Source organism: Archocentrus centrarchus, chromosome 1 (assembly GCF_007364275.1).
Source record: "Archocentrus centrarchus isolate MPI-CPG fArcCen1 chromosome 1, fArcCen1, whole genome shotgun sequence".
NCBI lineage: Eukaryota > Metazoa > Chordata > Actinopteri > Cichliformes > Cichlidae > Archocentrus > Archocentrus centrarchus.
In genome coordinates, this window is record NC_044346.1 from 26,982,957 (window position 1) to 27,007,734 (window position 24,778).

Consider the following 24,778-nt stretch of genomic DNA (forward strand, 5'->3'; position numbering starts at 1 on the left):
TGGCTTGCCTTTTTTCACTCAGACTTGGAGTTTATACAGCTGCAACTGTATTTTTCTTACCTACTATCTGTCCTCTTACAGTATCATTGTCATTAGGGCCCAGCTTATTCAGGTCCAGTCTCTGATCTGCAAATAACAAAAAACAAAAACAAAAAAACAATGATTCAGCATGTGTTTAACCTTTAAAAGTGCACATTTAGTTACTGAGGAGTCATACCAATAACGATACTGAAGTTTAAAAAAAATAAATAAAAAGAGGTTGTGTTGGTAGCATAGGCTATAAATAAAAGATGGATATAGCCACTGCGATGTTAGAAAAGTCCTGTTTTAAAACCATGAGCTGAGCATTTGGGTGGTCACCATCTTGGTGCTCTGAAACCAGATGATACAAGTGAGGCGAGGATCTGAATGAGAAAAAGAGGGATAGTGCCCACTCATTCTTTAGCTACTTATCACTCACAAGGTTGACCTCCCCTAAAATATACCCTTCTTGACTCACTAATGCCTCTTTTTCCCCACTAGTACCTACTCGGCTCAACTTGACTACTCTATTTCGGTCAATTTCCATTGATGTCAGCCACCAAGCACAAAAATGTCTGTGTTGGTTAGTGTGTAGCCATTTGCCTCATTGCCAGGTTTCAAAAATGGCAGATTTGAGTCTTGTGAAGAAGTCGCTCCCACGACCTATCTGGTGACACCACTCCCTGGGCAGACAGTGGCATGCAGTCTGTTGCTGTCACATTTTCGGCTCAACTGAGATCAGCTGGAACGCCCGCTGAGCAGGTACTAAAAATGTACCTGGTATCAGGTACTACCACCTAATTGAAAACCCTAACAAGACCCATCACTCATGGGAATAGCCTCCATCCATATCTAATATGCATATCTATCTCTCCCTTGTTGCTAAGATCATCCCGTGAATCAGGAAATGACCCACAATACAGTGCTGATTCATATGTTATTTGCCTAAGTATGAGCCCCTGCGACTCATTTTGCCAGATCGGATCACATATTCCAGCAAATATATGTGGCCAATATTAACAATACTCATTAAATAAAAAAATACATATTGTGATTATCTTTAACATTTCTATAAATACTTTTTGGTAACCACATCCTAGAACAGACACAAAAAAATTCTGTTGTGAACAAATTAGAGAAGGTACATATTGCACTCTTGTACAAGGGTGTATACTACATAATGCCTATTTATATAATCTATACCAATAAGCCAGATTTAATGCATACTTACAGGGTATTCACATCATATTATACTTGTGTGTGGACAAGAATATTACTACATAATGCACCCATACTACATAATCTACTGTTATCAATGCATTATGTATAACATCACTATAATCATAAGGGAACCATGTTGTTTCACTTTGAGCAATATTTCTAAGCAGTAGGTATGACTTTAATATGATGAGTCATAGTCTGTACTATTCATGGCCATGAGTCATCCCAGACCAACATGACAGACAACGATCAGCTGATCAGAAGTTGGCATAACAGGCTAATCAATAAAGTTGCAGCCTAGAACTGATGTTACTATAGATAGACCGGCTCTTTACCTAGAAATCTGGGATCCCCCAGTTCTTCACAAGCTACTGCCAAGTGTTCAGTGATTTAGGTCAGTCGCTAGATATGGGGAATCCCCACTTTCACCATTTCAGTCAATAAAGATCAAGTAGGTGTAGTCAATCACACAGTACACTATAATCACATGATTAGGCTAAGCCAAACAGGCATGAGAAAGAGGCTGCATATCATTAGCATATAATATAGCATTAGCAGCCTGAAATCCTACATGCTGTTTACTCTGGACTTCAGAGTAAACAGCATCTTTACATAATTAAAAAGCATGTTTACTGCCTGGCAAAAAGATGGTTTGCGTCTCTATGGATAGTTTTCCCATTCATAATAATTGGGAGTGGGATTGATTTTTTTTTTTTTTTTTAAATGATTCATTGGCAGGTACCCCAATTCCAGGCAGATGTAGCCCATTGGGGTCTGCTAGGCCTTATCCACTACTTCAATCATTAAACTGGACCTCTTCACTGTGTGTATGCCTGCTGTTGTTGCTTTTTGAAGCATTTTTTAATCAATTTTCTGACTGAAATGCCTGATATTAGTAATAAATTACATTACTGATATTATGATATGTGGTACAGACCATCCAGGAAGCTTATGCAACATCCAACTTTTATGTTATCTACATAAGAATCAGCACTTGAACATTACAGCTTTTGATTGCCTGATACAGAGTGCTACTGGATACTGATACTTTGGATTATGGCAAAGCTGAGCCAAGATTAACATTTTTTGTATGCTTTAAATAGTTTAAGAAGCCATAAAATCCATTACCATATATTTAGCAGTGATATGTTGTATGTAAAGTTTGAACAGCTAAAAGAAATTCTGCTGAACAAGACAAGATTTTTTTTCTTCTAAATAAGTCAAACAGAAAAACAGATTTTGAAAGTTTAACTACCAGAAAAAGCATTTCTCCTACTTGATTGAAAAGGCTATCCTTCTGTGTATGTACACAGAATGCTTTAACTGTCCATGTAACATTTTTTCTAAGTCTATAAACTGGACCTCCATGGGTTTCAAATTAGTCGTGATTTTACAATTTCTTACATGCCAGCTGAGCAGCAGTCAATAAAAAAACAAAACAAAAAAAAAAAAAAAAACAGACATCTGAATCTGGAGACAGCAAATGGAGTTATGTTTGGACACAAAAACTGCAACTAGCCTTGTTTCTCAGTAGGAATTCACTGTCTGCTCAGGAAGGGACAGTGCTGCTAGACACAAGCAGCAGAGGAACATAATCCAAGACACTGAACAAGATCCAGACACATATACACTCGTCACACTCTCTCTCTCACACACACACACACACACACACACACACACACACACACACACACACACACACACACACACACACACACGTGCTAAATCCCACAAGGAGATTTGAACATATATGAATTGACCAAGGCAGGAGTGATATCAATGAATTTTCATTAACACAACACAACATCCCTGTGTGTGTGAGTATGTGTGTCTGCATGCTAGACACAAAACAGAGGGTGAGTGTAGAAGGAAGAAAAATATGCAGAAGCGGCAGAGTGAAAGAAAACAAGTTAAAGAGCTACTCCAGCTCACCGTAAGCCAATTTTAAAACCAAGCTCTTTATGGATTTGTCATGTCTTTGGTTTGTGTGTATGAGTCTGTTTGCACATGAAATAGTTTTGACTGGGAACAAATGTATAGCTCATTTCTATGATGTGTGTGTGTGTGTGTGTGTTTGTGTGAGAACAAATGCATCTGTTCCAGATATGTGTCTAGACTAAACAGGGATGGTCTAAGCCATACATGGCCAGAATGGTAAGCAGATTTTTTTTTCTTAAATAAGAGAGGAGGAAAAGCAGAGAGACAGAACATTTACAGACCTTTAACCACAAGCCCTCACCACACCATTCAATTGCTCAGAGCTATAAAAACTATGTGCTGCAATAGACTAAACTCCATAAATATGTGTCAATGTGCACATGCAGGCCCACATGTTTAAGAGTCACTTCATTTAGATCATGCATGCCTGTCTGGGCATGTTTGCCATGTCTGCATGCACGTGTAAAAACTGTAAAATCTACAGTATCACAGTTGGCACATCAGTAAATCTAACGACACTGCATCAACATTACCAATACCAAGCACAAAGAAGCAGAGTTCAAAGTGAGTATATCGTGTAGTAAGTCAAGTCATTTTGGAAAAACTGGTGGTCTGTGTGTGTGTTGTGTGTGTTAGTGAGTTTGTGGGTACAGAAATGAGGCAGATGACTTAGAGGTTTGTGTCTGTAATGCTAAAGCAGGAAATGAGTTCAGTGTAAAGCCAAACAAACTTCTAGTAAACTAGGTAACCATGCTGGATCCCCTTTTGCAAGACTGTGCAAGAGCACTGTGTGTCTCTCTGTATGCATGCATGTGTAGGGGGAGTTTTGTTAGAGTTTGTGCTTATATTGGTTGACAGTGTGTGCTATGTGTATGAATATGACTTGCAGGAACTCAGGCAATTCCAGTAATGCCTTTTTGTGTGTTTGGGTTGTTTTTATGTTTATGCCTGTGTATGTCCACATCTTGGTTAGACCACAGAGTAGGCTCCATTCATGTATCTAAATATGCATTCATGTGTCTAAAGAACACAGGATGAGGACAAAGGTATAATGCAAGGACTTGTCACAGAACATGCCTCTTTGTCCATTTTCTGTGGCTGAGAAAGTATAATTTCTGCCACAGTAAGTTGGTTGTCTGGAGCCTAAATTGTCTGCTTCTGGAAGTGGATACATTTAAGTCCCCAGTCACAGTGAGGTGAAAGTATTGCACCAGGTTTTCTTAGATTGTCAAGGTCCTTTTTGTGGCAACAATAACGCTGTTGTGGTTTTTAGAGGATTAGGGGGAATTTCATGAGCCAGAAATACCATTTAACAAATATAAAAAGGTGCTGGAAACTATTCTGAATGCTTATGTGAAGTATTTAGTTTGACAGTTTGAAGCTGGAATAAGAGGTTGTCCCACCTGGGCCAACTAAACTACAACTGCCTGCATTCATGGAATTCATTCCATAAATGCATTAATAGCTTCAATATTGCAGTTTGGATTAACAAAAAACTACAGCAAGTGACATTATTTGACAACTCCATAAGAGTTTTTTGGAGGACGACGTGCAGAACGGAATAAGAAAAAGGCTGGATACATATGAAAAGGGATAAATGTAACTCAGTGTGGTCTGGCACTAGTCTGACGGCCTGTGTTTAGGGCAGGCCAGGAAGACAGATTGAAGGAAAAGATGAGAATGACTGGAAGGAATGTTAATTTGACAGTCTGGACTTCAGTTAAGTGTATATGTGTCTGGTACTGCCAAAAAGTTAGGCAGGGTTAACAAGCATGTGGAATGCACAAAATATGTTTGAAATGAAAGGGCATAAGAGTGAAGTGATGGTCTAAAGCCATGTACATGAAGAACTGTTCATTGTGAATGTGAGCATCTGTGCAAATATGTTGGGATCTTGTTCTGGGCAACCAGTGATTATCTTGTGCCATCCCTCAATCAGCAGCATGTTTCTCCCTTTTTTCCTGACAGAAAGTTGTGTTGCTTTAAAATGAATTGTGGGCACTGATTTGGTCCCAGGAGCCAGATGTCTGCAGCAAGCAATATGTGTGATATGTAGTTCCTAAAGGAGTTGTCATAAATCTCATACAAATGAATGGCTGGCACATAAGCAGCAGCAGGTTGTGGGCTGGGACACAGCTCACATGCTACACATGTAGCAGCAGGCTCTCTATCTATTGCTGCAACAACCAGCAGAGAAAGATGAACATCAGGACTGCAGATTAGGATGACTGGAGACACTTGATTTGATTCACACATTTGTTTATGTGTGATAAGCTCTGGTCAGAATGTGTGGACAAAGGTTAAGTTGGCTCACCTAACTATCACATTTCACAAACAATCCTGACAGGTCACCTTATGGCAAAGGGAGCACCAAAGCATACACCAGTGACCTGTTTTCAGTAAATGTGAAAGACATAAGTTTATACTCATTTATACAATAATGCAAACAGCTACTTACAGCCTGTGTCTTTGAGTCTGTTGATGGCGTTGGACAGGAGGCGGACACAGCCCAGGAAACCTGCGCCCTGCTTTTTGTGGATCTTCTTGTGGTTCCATACACTGATGGTTATGGAGTCTGACTTTCCAATGTATCTGACAGGGTGCAAGAAAGAAAGTGGGGGGAGAAAAAAAAAAGAGAAGGTCAATGAGACAGAAAAGATGAGTAATGACAAAACTTTTAAATCCTGACACTGTACTTTAAAAAAAAGTTCCTTGACATGTGTGCTCAGGGCCTCAACCCTTTAAGGAGAGAGCAATTTTCTTAAGCTGACAGGATATGAAATTTAAAAATTGAATGAAATCATAAGCTAAAACAACCCTGTACTCAAAAGATTTCCTAAACATTATAACAGTTACTAAAAACAAAGGAAAAAAAACCCCATAACCTTCTAATTTGCATCTCCCAGACAAGAGTTTCAGATGTACACTATGTAATGAGGCAGATTAGCTCATCACATTTCAAAGTAACTTCTGTCTGTCTGTCTTTCTATATGTGTGTGGTACGTGTGTGTGTGCATGCATGTGTAGAATTAGCACAGCTGAGACCAGTCTAGTCGTGGTTAAGGAACAGAGGAAGTCCCCATGATGTGCTTCGCCGCTGTCTGAGGCGCAGACAGCTCTTACAGTAAACAGACATTTCACACAACATTCAAATGCACACTCTCAAATTCACTTGCACAGATGTAATTACAGTCTAGCAGCTGTTATGCTATTATGCTGTATAGCTTGGGGGGTGGTCCTGCTCTACACATCAAAACATATATAGGTTTGGTATGAAATCCAAATCAAGGATGCTGGTAAAATGATAAGATATTTTTATGATCAGGATCCAGGAGCATATTGGCACACTGCAAAATGAGACTGTCAAGCACACCAACACTGAAACAGAAACTGACATTTAGCTATTACGTTTGCGCTCAGCTGTCCTATGGACGTATAACAAGAATACAACCAGCTGGCAGCCAGTTGAGTCGAGTCCCCTCAAGTCATGCTCACCAACAAAGACTCATTCAGACTGATGACAACCTGTTGGCAATTATAAATTAGACAGCAATTATTTGAAAACCTTCGACAATCTTTCTGAGATTGCGGCTGTTTGCAGAAACATTGCCTCCTATCAGGCGACCTTTGTAATCACCTTGCCATCAAAACTGGTCGGGAGTGTGCAACACCCTCAAGCTCTGGGCAACCATTTAGTCACCACAAGTTGTAATCAGTCACAGAATGTGAAAATGTTTAATACACCAGGAAGCCACCAATTTTTTGTTTTTGTAGATGCAATGAATTGCTGTTCTATTTTTACTTGTGTGACTGAGCAACTGGCTTGCTCTGAATTAGGAGGTAGCTCTGTCAAGCTACGTGTGTCCAATGTTGGGTGATTTTTCAGTTGAGCAGATTAATGTAGTTTTCTCAGGGTGATGGTGCATGAGATGAGCCCTCTTGTTCATAGTATTCCCAACCTATTTTAATTTATTTAATAAAATATCAATATTTGGTGTCCCTGTATCAATTTAATATTGCCATGCAAAATATTGTAATACTATGCTGTATTGATACCCCCCACAAAAAAACACTTGTAGTAAATATGTGCTTTACTGCACATGTACATTATGATCTCATGCTAGCACTGACACATTTGATGACAAATGGATCAAAGAACAGACCTTTTGTTTGCCACAAAAGCATCAATTAAGCTCCAGGCTATTTTAATTATAGACCTTATTTCCCAAGGTGTTGATACTGAGACAAGAAATCATTAGGAAAACTCTGGGATTTTTTTGAATGAATGAATGAATGAATGAATGAATGGATGGGACATGGCATTTCTGTTCACTCCGAGACCAATTTTAAGTTCTTCGAATCTTCATGTTGTTACGTTTCAGTTTAGTTCCTGTATTTTGTGCGCTGGGGTAAAAAAAAAAAAACACTTTTTTTTGGTAAATGTTTTCTCTTTACACGGTGTGGTTCAGATTAAACAGGTCTTTGATGTGGCAGTATGCTGTGCAAAGCACTACCTCAAAGCAACAGATTTTTAAAAAAAAAACAAAACAAAAAAACCCTTAAATTGCTGACAAGACTACGAAAGAGCGTCACAAGATAAGAGAGCAAGTTGAAAAAGTTATTTCCTGACTCACAATAACATACGTAGCACTGCAGATACTCATGAATTCAGCAACAGTGAAGCAAATGGATGTGGGTAGACTGATTAAAGGTGAAAAAAAAACCTGTCTGATGGTTTAAAACTGAACTGAAAAGCTGATAAAATTATGACATCACTACAGTCTGAAGTAACCAAAACTTCCTGTTTTCAACTGATGGTTCCTGGGAGTCAGTGGATGTAAAAACAACCTAAAGTTCTCACTGAAACATCATCTGAAATCTTTCTGCAGCAATCATTGGCTTATTATTCAAAGAAAATTTTTATATTGCTACGCTTACTTCTTTCCCATAACACTCTGTTTCATGACCTCATGACAAACGATGATAACATGCCAATGATGCCAACACAACTATAATAATATGTCATGTCAAATAAGGTTAAGGTTTTTTTTATATATCTATATCTATACATCTATCTATATCTCGCATGCCGTTGTGCTTTTAAAATCTTATTCCATAAAAACATATAATCTCCATAAGAAATCAGACCAAACCAGATTCAGACATAAACACAGTGTCAAAAGCACTTCAGCTGAACTTCAGTGTAACACACAGCGTGGGAATATTGAGTGTTTGAACAGTTTTCTTCTTCCTATTAGTACACAAAGAACTTTTTTCAGTGTCTTTGTGTAACCACAATACTGATAAAAAATTAGACGCAGACTACTGTCATGTTCCAAGTTTAAAGGGTAGTTTCATGAAAAATAAATTCTTTAAGAAAAAACAAAGTTAAATCTGCAGACAGTTCATCATCGCGTAAATAAAGGATTTGCTTAATTTTTCTGATTTACCTCCACCTGCATCTGAGGGGCCATCACAGTGTTTACAGTCTTTTTTTTTCTTTTTTCTTTTAAAGAAAGAAAAAAAAAAGCTTACTGACCTTAATTTGGGCCTATACATTGTCTGTGTGTGTGTGTGTGTGTCTGTGTGTGTGTGTGTGTGTGTGTGTGTGTCTGTGTGTCTGTGTGTCTGTCTTTCTCTCATCCAAACAAAAACTTATGAAAAAAAATATGATATTAGTTAGAGCAACAGCAAAATTAGCATGTTTTGATTAAACTATAGGAGGGTAAATTTGACATACAGGCAATGCTTGTGTTAAGTAGTCTGTATTCAAGAGGTGGGTTGGCAACTACTGCCAATACATTATTGATCTGGATGTTAATGAGTGGCAGAAGGAATCAGCTTAATGCCATCTATATGTTCAGCACTATATCACCGGGAACAAATCAATTATCACTGGGAACAAATCAAATCTTGTTCAGGTAGATATGTAAAGACTACTGAATTACATCAGGCTCTACAGCACAGCATGTACAGAATTTAACATCTCTAGAGTAAAGGAAAAGGGAGCCGCAAGCAAATCTGATATTCCAAGCAAAGCAATGTGAAGACTTGTACTGAAAAGCTTGGAAATAGGAGGCAAAGCACGAGAAGGCAACCTGCCAAAACAAGGCCTACATACTACTATGAGTTCATAAACTTTCAACACTAACTGTATGTTTCAAAAAGAAAGCAGGACACCGATATGAATTATAGAACATAAACTGTAGTCTTAAAAAAGCAAAAGGTATTCATGATAACAAGGTCCTTGTCAGAACCAGTGTGGTGTGGAAAAAGACCCCACCTCCTAAAGCTAGAGGCTGAGGATGGGGGTGTGGTGAGCTGGCAATCTGCCAAGCCCACACTCCCATCTGCTTTCTGTGGCATGTTAGCCATTTCCTGAACCAGAGGAAGAGGCCAGGGGTCGTGGGTGGGGAATACACTCCTCTGAGAGGGTGGGGATGCAGAAAGGGGAGGAGGATTATGCAAACAGGGAGGGAGTCTGAGGTCAATGTTAACGTAGCAAAAAAATTAAAGTGTGCATCCATAGTTGTAAAAAGAAATGAGAAACAGTCATATGTATATCCACCTAAAGTGCATTTTCTTTAAAAAGCACATTACATTAAGACTGTCTGAAACTAACGATTATCAGAAATTATTTCCCATTTGTTACATAAAACATCAGAAAAATGTGAACTAAATCCCTGTTATTCCTAGATGTCAAGGCTATGCTCAGATTGCACTCTTTAATTCCTAATTCAGATTTATTGCTCACATATGAATTATTTATCTATTCACATTATTCCAGTGTAGTCTGGTCACATATGAGCGAAGTAAGAATAATAAAGATGTCACAGCCACTGATGCTGTTGAACAGAAGCAAACATGGAGGCAACTAGAGTCACTGTTTACAGCTTCATTTTTAAGATGATGTGCAGACGAGGATAAACACAGCTTTTTAATCATGACTTTTTGTGGTGCCGCTAATCGGTCTAGCTTGAACAGTATGCATTTATGATGTGAATGAGAACATCCTAGGTGAGATCGTTCGAGTCATTACATTTACAAGATTTTCAGAAAACCTGACCTCTGACCTTTAGCCAGCCAGCTAAAAATCTGCTCTGATGCAGGACTACATATGGAAGGGGAACAGATTCTGGGATTTGTGCTGTTCAGAATGGCATGAAAAATAGGTGAGAGTCACATATGAGCACAAGAGCACAAATTGGGCCACTACCACATACAGTATGAATATAGACTAAATGTCTTTTTTTTTTCTTTTTTGTGGGGGGTCTGACCAATGTTTACACAGTGAGCCAAATTACCAATTGACATACATATATTCATTATACAACTATTCTCTCTTTCTTCTGGAATTTCTGTGTGCATCCATTTCTCCAATCATTCCCCTCATGGCTCATTCTTCAGGCCTCTTATTCCCACCTGTTTTATTCTTTTACCTGCTTACTCCCCCTTGCTTTTTAAGACTTCATCTCTCACCAATGCATAGCCATCATTTCCAGTGGGTCCTTCAGGGTAATCGGTTCTTGTAATAGCCTATCGACAGAAAACTCAGTAGAGGTAACATTCGGAGTGCACAGCCCCAGTGAAATCAATGAGGTCAGTGGATGACATGATGAACATTATTTTACATTTTAATTTGTAATAGTAGCAAACAGAAAAAAGTTTTTAAACACCTGAGACAGATAGAAAATGATAGGAGACCTTCACTGATGGAAAAGCAGGTTTCAAGATTTAAGTTGAATAAATTCACAGAGGCTGATGATATGTGGCTGAAATGCTGAAAGAAATTACTAACAGAGCTTTAAATGGTTGTCATCCACATTTAGCTGAAAGAAAGTTAGCATGCCAGAAAAAAATATTTCCAATTCACAAAGAACATTGTTTAGGAGTTATTTCCCTAAAATGTTCCAAAAATAGACATAACCTGTCAGTTGAGAAAGACGTATCAACATGAATTGGCTCAGTGCCCATAAAATCTCATGAAAGTATCTTTAATGACGTTTGTGGTAAGGAACGCCTGAAATGTTACAGGTTTGTTACATGTTACATGAAAACAGGTTTTGTTTTCATGTAATTTATTTGTTAGGTTTGTTTAAAGACGGAAAAGACACAAATGAATCTTCCTTCCTTCCGCACAGAGACATGTGAGTGAGTAAAACCAGTACACTACATTTCTTCCTTCCATGCTTCTTTTGATCATTTCATAAGAGACTGATTGATAGCAAGCACACACATTCGCTGCATTTGCTTTTTAATTCTGCGCAAAGAGTAAACAGCAGCATGTCACGTTGCGTCTTCTGCTAACTTACAGATCATAATGTTGATTCCACTTTGGGTCCAGGGTATTTCTCACGGTATCGGTAGAGTGGCATTGTCCTGAACCGTCCACCACCACCTTGGCAAAGGGATCTGGCAGTCCTGTAAAGTAGACAGACAAGAGGCAGGACACTTGTTTAATCACTTTACAAACCCTGTGGGTAAGCCAACACCCTCATCATGGAGGAACCAGAGGTGACACTGTTTTTAACCTTTATCTGAGCCACTCTTGTGAAACCACAGTGACTAAAACTAAACTCAGGTTGATGTGAAGGTCATCACACCAGCACAGATGGCACATGATGCATGTGTTGCTGCATAATTGTGAGGGGTAAAAATATGGACACTAAATATAGTTATTAGTCTAATCAAGCATCTTGTTTTGTATGTTTTTGTCAGCTTCCTATTTAATGTTATAGCTGATAATACACCTATCTAACCAGGTCAGGCTGGTTAAACAGGCATTTGGTAAGTTAAAATACTAACTTTCACACTTTGTTTAAGATGAAGGAATTAAAAGACTGTGAGAAAATGCAGCTAAAGTTTTCTCACAGACTAGTCCAGTTTGTGAACAAAAGGAACAAATGAAGCAATATGTTTAAAAAACAAAAAAAACTTTAAGGCAAGTCTGTTCACAATATCTTGCTCAGTTGGAAATCTGATAAGGGATTCTTCATGGTGTATTTATCTTGTGGTCTCTGTGTAGGTCTGTGCATGCTTGTGTATGTTTTTTTAAAGTGTCGGGGTATGAAACTCTTTACACAAGCTAAACCTGTTCAGTCACTCTTGGTGACTTGGTACTTCATTTGTTGTGGCTGTGTGTGTGTGTGTGTGTGTGTGTATATATATATATATATATATATATATAAAAAGACAAAAATGAAGAACCAGCTGCAGTTTGGTGCTTTCAGAGAATCCATAACTATAAACTGAAGTAAAAACAGTGCATTTCTTGGCTGTACCCTTTGGCAGGGTTTCTGCAGCACAGAGCACTGCAAGCACAGTGACCATCCAAGTCTGAGTTGATGCCAAAGAACTGGGCGCAAAAAAAAAAAAAAAAAAAAAAAAAAAAAAAAAAAAAAAATGTTATATTGTGTTTTCTCCTTCATGAATCACCACCTTATTGTGGTGGAGGGGTTTGTGTGTCCCAGTGATCCCAGGAGCTAAGTTATCTCTGCTGGTCTGATGACCTTCACATCAACCTGAGTTCAGTTTTAGTTATCTGGGGGCTTTGCCCCCTGGTAGGGTCTCCCATGGCAAATTGGTCCTGTGTGAGGGGCCAGACAAAGAGCAATTGCAACAACCCCTGTGGAATACACATAAAGGAAACAGTTTACCCTGCCCGGAATAGGGTTACCAAGTCCTTACCCTGGAGCCAGTCCTGGGGAGGGAGCTCGAGGTAGAGAATCTGGTGGCCGGGCGTTAAGCCTGTGGTGCCCAGCTGGGCGCAGCCCAAAGAGGAGACATGGGCCCACCTTCTTGTAGGCCCACCACCAGCAGGAGGCGTCGTAGGGGTTGGGTTCAATGTGTGTTGGCGAAGGCCCTGGTGGACTGATCCCCAGCTATCGAGGCATGTGGGGAAGGAGCCTGAGGTAGTGCATGAGGTTGAGAGATACCAATAGATATAGTTGGACTCACCTCAACGCATGGTGAGCGTTGAGGTGAGCCCGAGTCTCCTTGAGTGTCCTTGAGAGGGGCTGGACTCTGTTCCAGCCTGGAGTTGCCCTCTATGAAAGGCAGCGAGCTGGGGTGGGTATTCTTGTATCCCCTTGGCGTGCTGCCTGTATGTTGGAGTTTACACTGGTGGATGGGAGAGTCACTTCCCTGCACCCTCGGGCCGGAGAACGGGTCCTGAGTGTTGTTTGTGCTTAAGAGCCAAATGACAATTCAGAGTACCCAGCCTTCTTGGAGCCGCTGAGTAGGATGCTTGAGAGTGCTCCATACAGTGACTCCATCGTCCTACTGGGAGACTTCAGTGCTCCCGTGGGCAAAGACAGTGAGACCTGGAGGGGTGTGATTAGGAGGAATGGCCTGTCTGATCTGAACCCAAGCAGTGTTTTGTTACTGGACTTATGTGCAAACCACAGTTTGTCCATACCAAACACCATGTTTGAACATAAGGATGTCCATAAGTGCATGTGGCACCAGGACACCCTAGGTTGCAAGTTGATGATCAATTTTATCATCAGATGTGCAGCCACATGTTCTGGACACTCAGGTGAAGAGAGGAGCTGAGCTGTCAACTGATCACCACCAAGTGGTGAGTTGGATCAGGTGGCAGGGGAGGGCACAGGACAGATCTGGCGCACCTAAACGTATAGTGAGGGTGCACTGGGAATGCCTGGCAGAGGCACCAGTCCACAAGATTTTCAACTCTCACCTCCGGCAGAACTTCAACAGCATTCTGAGGGAGGCTGTGGACACTGAGTCCAAATGGATCATGTTCCGCACCTCCACTGTTAGGCTGCTGCTAAGAGCTGCGGCTGCAAGGTGGTTGGTGCCTGTCATGGTGGTAAGAACCAGACTGTGGACATCAAGGAACCATCAAGCTGAAGAAAGAAGGAATACTTTGAGGACCTCCTTAATCCCACTGACATGCCTTCTGTAGTGGAAGCAGAGTCTGAGGATGAGGGGGCAACTTGCCCATCACTGGGGGTGAGGTCAATTAGGTGGTTAATCAACTCCTTGGTGGCAGGGCTCCTGGGGTGGGTGAGATTAGCTCTGAGTTCCCGAAGGCTCTGGACATTGTAGGACTGTCTTGGTTGACACGACTCTGCAACATCGAGTGGAGATATGGGCTCCCTCCAAAGGGTGACTGACCCAGAATTGAGGTTAGCAGTGGATCCTGGTGTGTTTAACAGACAGATAGCTCCTGAGGGGGTTTGTTTATAGCTTTTTTTGTTTCAAAAAAACTGCATACTGCCACTGTTGACAAACCCCATTCTAATGAACAAGAGAGAGAACAGGACAGGAATAGCATCTTGTAAATAAAAACAGTTTTTACTTACGAAAGAAGTCTTTCTTTGCCAGGTTCTTTGCACACAGGACTGGAAAAAAAAAATACAGAGTGACTGTTAGTAAAAAGGTAAAAAATAAAATAAGTGATTTGCATACTTTTGCCAAATTAATTTTTTCAACAGCTTTCCAAGAATATTCAATATCATGTCAAAAAAAATTATAAAATCATATAATTTATAAAACAGCCGCATGTATTTCATATATGGCAACAAGCAAGGTAAAAAAAATCCTACAACTTATTATCTATAATGTGTATATATTAGGGATTCTGAACAATTCTCTCTAATTTTAGTTTAAGCTTGTCTAATTTCGTTAATTATTTTTTTAAATTCTATCTAAAGTTGAGTAGTTGCTACTCTTTTTTTGGCCTACATCTTGGTTCATCCATTTTCATAGTCCCACAAAGGCAGAGACACCAGTTAAGAGTTTCTCACTTTGAAATATTGAATAGACAAGCCCTCTTTCTTGTAGCAAGCAAGTCTATGGGGGTTTGCATCACAGAACGCATACGCTAGCTTTCAACAGAAAAGGGAGGGTAAGAGTATGTCTGTGTTTGGCTAATGGCAAGCCTTTTTTCCTTTACCATACTGTCTTTTTGTTTTGTTTGTTTGTTTTATTCTCCCCTTCTTAAATATTTTGTAGTACTACACATTGACCTAGGTGAAACTAAGCTCTGTCTGAAGCCAGTTGAACAATCTTATGACACTTACAGAGCGAGACAAAGTAGGCCAAGCATTAAAAAAAAAAAAAAGAGGACTAAAGAAACTCTCAGCGTTCACTCTCTCTGTTAATGCTTTCAGCCATCCATCTATTTTAATATTCAATACTTTCTATTCATGGTCATGAGCAAGCCCTACCAATTCATTATTAATACATATACAGGTAATGTCTCTCTTTTCAAATATCTTCACAGAGGTTTAGTCTCTGAGCAAAACAGTAAAAACCTCAGTTAATCTAGAACAACTTAAACAGCAGGTATTACAAATCTGCTGCTGAGCCCAAGGCAGCTCAATGGACTGTAAAGGTATAACATCTGCCCACAACATAAGTCTCATCCTTTGCTGCTGGTAATCTTTCCTTAGAAAAGAAAAAAAAAAAACAGCATAATTCACTCCGAGTTTTTCCTTTTTGTTTGCCTAGCCTCATCTAAGATTTGTGATAAACAAGACCAAAAGGTAAAGCCTGCAGTGAAAGTGCTGCTGTATAATGCTTAAAAATATGTTTATTCACAACAGGCACCTACTAGCACTAGAAAACAGGATAATAGCTCCACTATACACTATGCAGGTTAAAAGCTACCATAGTTCAGATGTTTGTGGTGGCAGAGAAAGGAATTATACAGCAGTATTAACCAACTCAACAGGCTACCCGCTGCTTACATATTCACTGTTTCATTCTGCACAGCAAATAAACTGTTTCCTATTTTTTTTTTAAATTACAACAGTCAGAAGCTTTGCTCCATCTTTCAAACACATTAAGAACCACCAAAACAGTAGGGACCTATTGTGTACATGAAGTATATAACAGAACCTGCCACTAATGAGCACTACTTCTGATAAAGATATGGGCCAGACTTGGGAAACAAACCTAGCATTACACCCAGTGAATCTGGAGACTTTGACAGTGACCAAAATGACACAGTCAGTCAAATCAGACAGAATCACAACACGGGAACAGAAAATCTCAACACAAACCAAATTACACTGACCGCGCCGACTGGATGAACACTAACCATCCACTTGTCAGGGGAAATTATACTGCCAAAGCCAACAGTATGGGTGCAGGCCAAAACAGAAGCAGCCAAAATAACCTCCTATGGGACAAAATGGACACTGTGTTGTTGGCTGACAAGTAAAAAACAGAAGAAAGAAGAGGTCTGAAATCTTGGCTGGACATTTGTGGACACAAGATGCAACTCAAAGACTAAATAAGCCACAAAAAAAAAGTTTAAATAGGTCATCATCTGGGCATAAAGCCTACCCTTAAAAATATTTGTAGGAGTCCATATTGCAGTCATATTTCAGGGTGTTACCAGCAAAAGTTTAATCAGAAAGCTCATTTGTTCTACTGCTTTGAAATTCCTGCTTGCTGAATAAATGAACATAGTCCGAAATGAGTAATTGAGTAAACACTTTAATCATTCTGACAAAAAGAGGCTTTACTTTATTCCTGATTATATGGCTGTCAGTCTCCTCAAAAGTAACTAATTGCTAAATTTTGGTTTGCAACACTGAAGCTTTTAATAATAAATATTTTAAATTAAAGCCTTAGGATTCTCCTTGACCTAATAAAGGTTTTTCCTCTTATGCAGGCTTCCTCAACTGTATAGTGAGCTACAACATTGACAGATATACTAATAAAATCAGTCATCTCTTAAAAAGGAAGCTAGTACTGCAAAATGATATTCAAACTAAACTGCTCTACAGTTTCATCTCTCTTCATTTCATGAGTTATCATTTAGAGATCAGGAGCCAGGCTGGTAACCTCAAGAACCCTGGGCTGTAGACCCAACAGCAGTGTGTATGCTCAACACTGCTCAAGAGGCAGCACAGATTAGTAGCTAGCAGGTTAAACTGGGTGTGCTTGGCTCCCAAATTACTAAACTGTGTTAGTGAAAATTAAGGGATTAACCTGCACACTGCTCCACTGTCTCAGCCACAATTACCACACGGAGAAAATCCTCTTTCTTGTTATCAATGGCCTCTCTCACTAACTGTGCTGCCAGGCACACAAGGATAAAGCTACTGATACTGATCAATATGTTCAAGAGGATGTAAATTACACAACAGAGTAACAACAACTTAAATAAAACTAACAAATTATACAAGGGATAATTACTGCAAGTAGTGGTGATTTCCAAAATTAGTGCTGTAAGAACACGGGAGGAGGCAAGGCAATAGTGAAAGTGGCATTGCATGTAACAGCGAGGTCTGGACTGTCCATATGGACATGTGTGTTTGTGTTAAGTGCTTTTTAGAGAAGAGATCTTTATTATTGATGAGCTAATGAACTTCTCACCCCCCCCCCCCCCCCCCCCCCCCCCAAAAAAAAAAAAAAAAAACAACAAAAAAACAAATCTGGGGGAAAGCTTCATCTAAACGATGAGGTAACAAAGGACTGCTTAGTTGCCTCACCCACCGATAGGTGGAGGGAGGTTATGTTTTCACCTGATTGTCTGTTAACAGTAAAACTCAAAATGTTTTGAATCAAAAATTGTGAAACTTAAGGGTCAAAGGCCAAATTTGAAAAATCACCAAAAAAATTTTCAAAAATTAAAAAACAAAAACATCTCAGTGAATTTTTTATCTATAGCAATAAAACCTGGTACTCGAATATAAGTGATTACTGTTGATAATTCATTGTCTTTAAAATTAAGATACTCACAAAAATGCAACGTGAACTGCAGACCCTACACAAAAATCATATATACAATTCATATCTCTCATATATCCAGATTATGCACACACCATTATTTGTTCATGTGGACCTCATTTTTTAAATATAACTATAAAATCATATTTTACAGTTTTTAAATTTGATGTAGTAATTTATGAGTTCGACAACACTGGGTGGTATCTACTGCAGCATAGTACTGGCACAAAGAAAATTTGAGGTGGGGAGGTATGCACTCTGCTGAGTGCCCTTCTAGTTTTGTATGTTATACAATTTCTCTGTTCAACCATTAGCTGATTGAAAAGCACCGAGTTGCGAAAAGAAGAAGAAATGCAATCACAGCTCAGGCAAAGTGCAAAAAGAAAAAAGAAAAAAGCAAAGTGGAAGGCAGAAAATAACTGTGCCTTACCTGGCACTGAACATCTCTGCTTTTTAGAAAAAATTTTTTTTAAATTTGCACCCCTAGTTTAACAGTAGTAGTTTATAATAATTTCAAACTTTTTCAGAGACGAGCATTTCTCTTAATAATACTGAGTAAAACAATGTAACAATTGTGAAAAATGTGAAAAAAAACCCTGTGTCATGGCATAAATAGGACTTTATAAAATAAGGATAGCTCAAAAAAAAAAAAAAAAAAAAAAACTATTTCACTCATTTCAACTATTACCGCTCCTCCAACAGATCAGATATCTATATCAATTTACAGCAGCCCTGTAAGGATTTAGAAAAAAATATGCCTAAATATTTTTATAATCTTATCTACGCTCATGCACACTCTTCCACTGTGGGCCCTACAATCACTGACAAGTCAAATCTCATACTGTGCCCTCTAGGGATCCGGCAGTGTTGAATAGCTGCCACGTGAGCAGGCAAGCCATGGCTGGCAGGAGACCAGACTCATTCAGATCCTAACACGGAAAGCTAGGTCAACTAGGAAACAGTAAACCACGACGAAGCCCTGGGGTGAGGCTGTCCTTGGTGTTGTCTATGGGTCATCATCCACCATAAAACCTCATTTTAAAAGCAAGGGGAAAGATAATAAGTCTGACTGAATACTTGTGCAGTCGCAAATGACAACCATTGACGGGCATGTTCGCTACTGTTAAATAAAAGGATGGCAACTGATTCCTGAATTTCTGATATTTTAGATGTATGAGTTTCAGCAGGATAGCTGAGTGACAAAAAGGGCTTATACCCCTTAATGGCAATTTTTTTTTGTTCTTATTTAGCTACAACTTGAAAGCCAACCTGGTTTAAATAATTCTGTATAGCTGTATCTGAAATTTCCCCACTTCTTTCACTATTGGTGTTATACTGAAATTTCTCACATCCATCCATCCATCCTCTTCCACTTATCCTGTTCAGGGTCACAGGGGGGCTGGAGCCTCTCATAGGGCGAGAGGCAGGGTACACCCTGTACAGGTCGCCAGCCTGTCGCAGGGCCAACACAGAGAGACAGACAACCATTCACACTCACATTCACACCTATGGGCAATTTAGAGGGACCAATTAACCTAACCCCAGTAACTGCACGTCTTTGGACTATAGGAGGAAACCGGAGTACCCAGAGGAAACCCACACAGACACGGAGAGACCATGCAAACTCCACACAGAGAGAGGCCCGGGCCAAGGTGGATTCGACCCCAGATGTCATTCTAGCTGTGAACTGTTTTTCCTTCCACTTCTTCCCCAATCAGAATTATGCTAATGGACAGTAAATCTACTCTCTTTCTACTAAATAGTGGTTTTCGAAACATGCTTGCTGTAGACATTCTTCTAATGCTAACAATACCAACCCAAAAAATTAATAATAATTTACTATCTCAACATCAACTACAGGGCTTTAGCCAGCGGTTGATCAACCAGCACTGCATTGGGCTGTGATATTTTTTTCTTGGCTAAAGCTGTGAACTATGTTATGTATTAACTTAGATCAAATATCAGGTCAATTAAAAGCATCTCAATTTTTTGTTTTTTTTTTCCTCGCAGCAGTGATTGAATAATGAACTTTAAATTAGACAATATAGTCTGAAGTATTTCTGTCAAAATCATATCCACATGCTGTGTTTGAAATTTTTTTTTTATAGCTCAGCCTATTTGGGGGGGGGGGGGGGGGGGGGGGGGGGGGAGATTAACTTCCACCTAACATAGTCCTCTGACCACCCAATACTCTTCTCATCTTAAACAAAACTGTGGTAGCAGTTAAGAGTTCAAAACAGGGTCAACTCTACTCCATTGCTTATTCAACATGATTTAAAGGAACAGCTGCCGTTTTAGGATAATTTGCAAGTGGGATCCACATTCTGAAATAAGCCAGTGAAACAGTCACCCCAAGCCAAGCTTATCCATCTAAGCAATTAGCATAAAAGGATAATGGTTTTTTTGTTTGTTTGTTTTAACCACTGTCTGGTAGCTAAGGGATGTGGAGACAGACAGTGACCTTTCACTAATCCAGACAATATGTCTGTACATTTCAGAGGTCAACAGTACCCCTTCCCTAGGGGAACTGAAAGTATACCATTTAAGCCCATGCATTTATTGAGCAAACCTTGCAATCCTACTTGAGAATGTACCTTGTTAAAAGCAGGACAGAGGCTATAAATGCCTAACAATTAAATGTTTTGAGATTTAATTACTTTTCTATGAAATGCAATGCGAGTCCCATCAGCTTAGGTTAAAATACAGGGTTCCACCTTCTCAGATTATACATACTTTCATATGGTGATTTTTTTCATATGCTACAAAATAGCTGGGCAAAGTGAAAATTGTTCTTAAATATAATGTAATAATATGCAATAATTCCATTTTGCAATAAGAAAAAAAATACTGCTCTGCATCGTCACCCCAGCAACTTATATAAATAATTGTGCATTTGGTTATGATAATTATATGGTGACTTTTTACATTTTTTTTAAAAAAGTAGCCCTCTGTCTTCATTACAAAATGATGTCTTTGATGACAAAGAGAGGTATTTAGACAAGCAGGACCTCTGTAACATCTCCATCTGTCAGAATAAAAGTGTCAGGCTGAAGGTTGGTATTAGTTCTGGTCAAAAGGTGAAAGGTCGTAAACAGACACGGGTAAGGGGCACTGGGTTATTCCTGCTTGTTTTCTCAAGGGAGTCTGCACAAGATACCATTAATAGTTGTTACCCGCCCAACTTTGTTGAAAAGGGTGAGGGGTGGGACCGATGTTTAAATCTTTGGAGTGTCCTAAGAGTCTAACGGTCAGAATACATAGCAAGCTAATCAGTTTCATTCCAGTTGGGGAATGGCTAAAATTACAAAAATATTAATAAAAAGAACCCTGATATGGTCCCACTCCAGAAACTGCACCACAAACCGATAACTGGTTATTTTATCTTGAATTAACAAAATCAGAACATCCTAATATATTTTAAATGTGAACTGATGCTGTTCAACCCCAACGCACATTTATGAACACACATTTTCATCACGAGATATACCTTATTTCTTCCAGTGAATTATAAAATTTATTGCATTCAAAAATTAAATGTAATAATCATTTGATGAGTCAATGTACGAAGAAATGTCAATAAACTGATTACCGTAAATTGCTTGAAGAACCGGGCAATGTAAAGATGAATGGAAAATTAATATTTATTGAGAAAAAAAAAAAAAGAGAAGGGGGATGACAAGACAAAGCACTTGAGCTGTATTCAAGTTCAAAAATGTATATGACTTGCACTCTCCAGTTCACTGAACGACCAGCATCCCTCTAGCCTACTGCATTCTGTCCGAGTAACCCCAGCAGACTGTGTCATTGTGCACAGCTAACACCACAGCCAAATACAGACATTTTGTGGTACATTTGCTCAATTAAAGTAGAAGTAGCAATCCAAGGACAGGACAGTCAACCCATGCTGCATCAGCATCACCCTGCTGTTGCACTTGGACCGAATGCTCTTTTCAAGAGCACATTTTTTCAGTATTAGGTTTGTTATTTCAAGTCCAGTTTAGTGCATATTTGCCTGAAGTTGTGATGATTAAGCTAATGTGTTAGTTTACTGCTGTGCTGGTATTTAATTTAGACAGCATTACACCCATAGATGTTGAGAGTCACCAAATATTAGTACAGTAAACTGTGTGGTGCAAAAGAAAACGTTCAACACTATTGACTTTGAGACAAAGTCAGAAGAAAGCTCAAATCTCACTAAAACCCACTCGGGGCAGGGTGAGAAAGGGCTTCTGTTATGTAAACACTTTAAATATTGCTAAACAGAATACCAGTTTCCTGCCAAAAAGGCATTTTTCACAAACAAAAAGAGGTTCAACTAATCTGCAACCAGACAGAAGACCAACAGCAGACAGAAAGGTTCAATGACCCAGCAGGCAACACTCTAAAGCACAACTAGACTATAACCTGGTGGGGCTGAATTAAACCCAACACAAGCAGAGTAAGGCCAAAGCTGAGGTCAAAGCTGAGTTATATTTAACAGCTCACGCCAAGATGTCAAGTTTGATCATTAACGAGAACATTTTAAACCTCCTAGCACACGCTAACAGTGGAGGTTGTGGATAATTTACCAACAAGCTGGTCATAAACTGCTCAAAAAAATAATGGTAAATTCATAATCAGGATTATTTTAGTTACTACCTGTAATCTCTGTAATTTAAATGATTTTTTTTTTAATAGTGAATAAAGTATTGTACTTGAAAAATAATTAAAATAAATGTAAAAGAGGCTTTTGGAATCAACCCATGTGGGCAAACACTGGCCCACGTCAGCCCACAGCCTCTACAGCACAGGTCTATATTGTCAAACCAGGGTGAAAAGAGGCCCAGATGGCAGCAGACTCGCGTGTCTCCAGAGACATGCTTGGTAGTCAATGCCTGGATCGCACCACTGAAAGCAGGCCAGTAAATGATCTGGAGACAAATGCTCTAACCATTAACAATCTTTCCACAGGTTCACCTAGGGAAATCTTTTACAACTTTTACCTTCTGTAGATAGAACCTTTTGATCTTTCATCTTGACTGAACTAAACATTGAAACTATTTGGGCTTTTTAGGGAGAAGTGAGACCACACTGCTGCAAAAAATGTTAAAGAAAAAAAGAAAAGAAAAACGGGTGTGGTTGATTTATACCAAGACAAAACAAGAACTTTATCACTTTATTCCGATTATCTTGTTTTCATAATTGCTGGAAGTCAAATGGAAGTTAATCACCCAGCCATAAATGATCATAAAAGTAAATTATTTCTATAGAAATAACCACTTCTTTAATAATGCACTGACCTACAGTAACAATGTAAATGGCTTCAGAGACAGGAAGCTGCACAAAAACTGTTATCAAATTTGGAAGATTAACATGGGGAAAAACTAGTACTTTAAAATAACATTTTTACTTTGCCAAGTCTAGGCTGCCAAGTAATGAAACATGCTTATGGCCCAAAGCCAGAATTTGATTGCTCTTGCCTTTGAACACATTTCACCTGATGCCTGCCAATGTGGGTTGAGAGTAGAGATTCAAGCTACTACACTAGGCTTTTGGGGACCATTTCAACACTTTAAATATGAAAAAAACCAACAGAAACATCATAAAAGCCAGACAATACAGGATTTTTTTTATAAACATTATTTCACACCAAGATTTGTAAGCTTGTATTGTACTATATTACTGAATTGATTTTTAGAAGTAAAAACATTTGGCCAACATATTTTATACATAAACTACAGCTCAAAGGTTTAAGGTCATCCTTGTTTTGAAACATTGTAATTGACATTTATGACTGATGACTTATCATAAAAGAGGAAAAGATTAAGCAGGGCAAAGAACAAATACATGAAACACTACATGAAGTGATGCTGGAGGACTGTTTGACACAGTCTGTCAAGCAGAGTGGGAGAAAATGTGATGGTTTAGGAGTGTTTTGGTGGTAAAGTGAGAAGACAGTATATACAGGATCTGCATACTCTGTGGACACTGCTTAAATTGAGCCATTTTCATTCAAAAACATGACAATAACCCAAAGTACATTTCCAAATTGAAAGAAGCAGTTGGTAGTATGCGTAGTCCTTATCAAGCCAATATGACCAGTGTGATGGGCTTCTGTGAACCCAGGGTTGAAATGTCTCTACATCTAAACAAAATTACAGGTACAATCCCAAAGGCTTGCAAGGCTGCCGTTGCTAGTAGTGACTCTGGTAAGTCAAACTGATGGAGGAACCAGCATGTTTTAATGAAAATATTTGGTGCCAGTATTACAAGGAGCTGTATAGACATTTTGTACTACCTCTACAGTATACCCACTGGCATCCTGGTAGTCTTTTGTGATGATCATTTAGATTTAAGAGGGAAGGCCCACAACTTCCCACATATTTGGCCCTATTATGACTCTTACAACACCCCCATACTGTCTCATTCACAGTATTGTTCAACAGTTAAACCAAACACTTCCACTTCCCCTCCTTGCTTGCTCCCTCACTGTAATACACAGAATACAGTGCCATGATGGGAAAAAGTCAAAGCAAGTGCTCTATGTGCAAGTTTATGTTACTGTGGCAATAACACTGCAAAAAAAATAAAAATAAAAAAATAAATAACAACAACAATAATAATAATAATAATAATAATAATAATAATAACAATAACAATAATAATAATAATAATAATAAATAACAATAACAATAACAATAACAATAACAATAATAATATGGTATTAATTAGCATTTATGGGTCTCCAAAATCTAATCTACACTGTACTTCCTCTATAAAACTATTACTTGATTTCTCAGCCTCCCACACTGAGCCTTCCTTGAGCCCAGTAAATGCTCAGGATGCCAATTATGTCATTCAGTTGAGAGGCCAGTAGTCTACAGCTGACACTCCCCCTCCTCTCTGCTCC

The 24,778-nt window shown here is 38.9% G+C and overlaps 1 protein-coding gene across 2 annotated transcripts in view; it reads right to left on the reverse strand.

The window, feature by feature from the left end:
* The window catches only part of LOC115779785 (E3 ubiquitin-protein ligase SMURF2-like), a 72,002-nt gene that overhangs the window by 29,118 nt on the left and 18,106 nt on the right, over positions 1–24,778 (reverse strand). For both annotated transcript variants that reach the window (XM_030728597.1, XM_030728589.1), the window contains exons 2-5: positions 14,508–14,546; positions 11,493–11,601; positions 5,639–5,772; positions 61–126 (exon numbers count right to left, since the gene is read on the reverse strand). In XM_030728597.1, the coding sequence (XP_030584457.1) occupies positions 61–126; positions 5,639–5,772; positions 11,493–11,601; positions 14,508–14,546 (348 nt within the window). The remainder of the gene's footprint in view (positions 1–60; positions 127–5,638; positions 5,773–11,492; positions 11,602–14,507; positions 14,547–24,778) is intronic.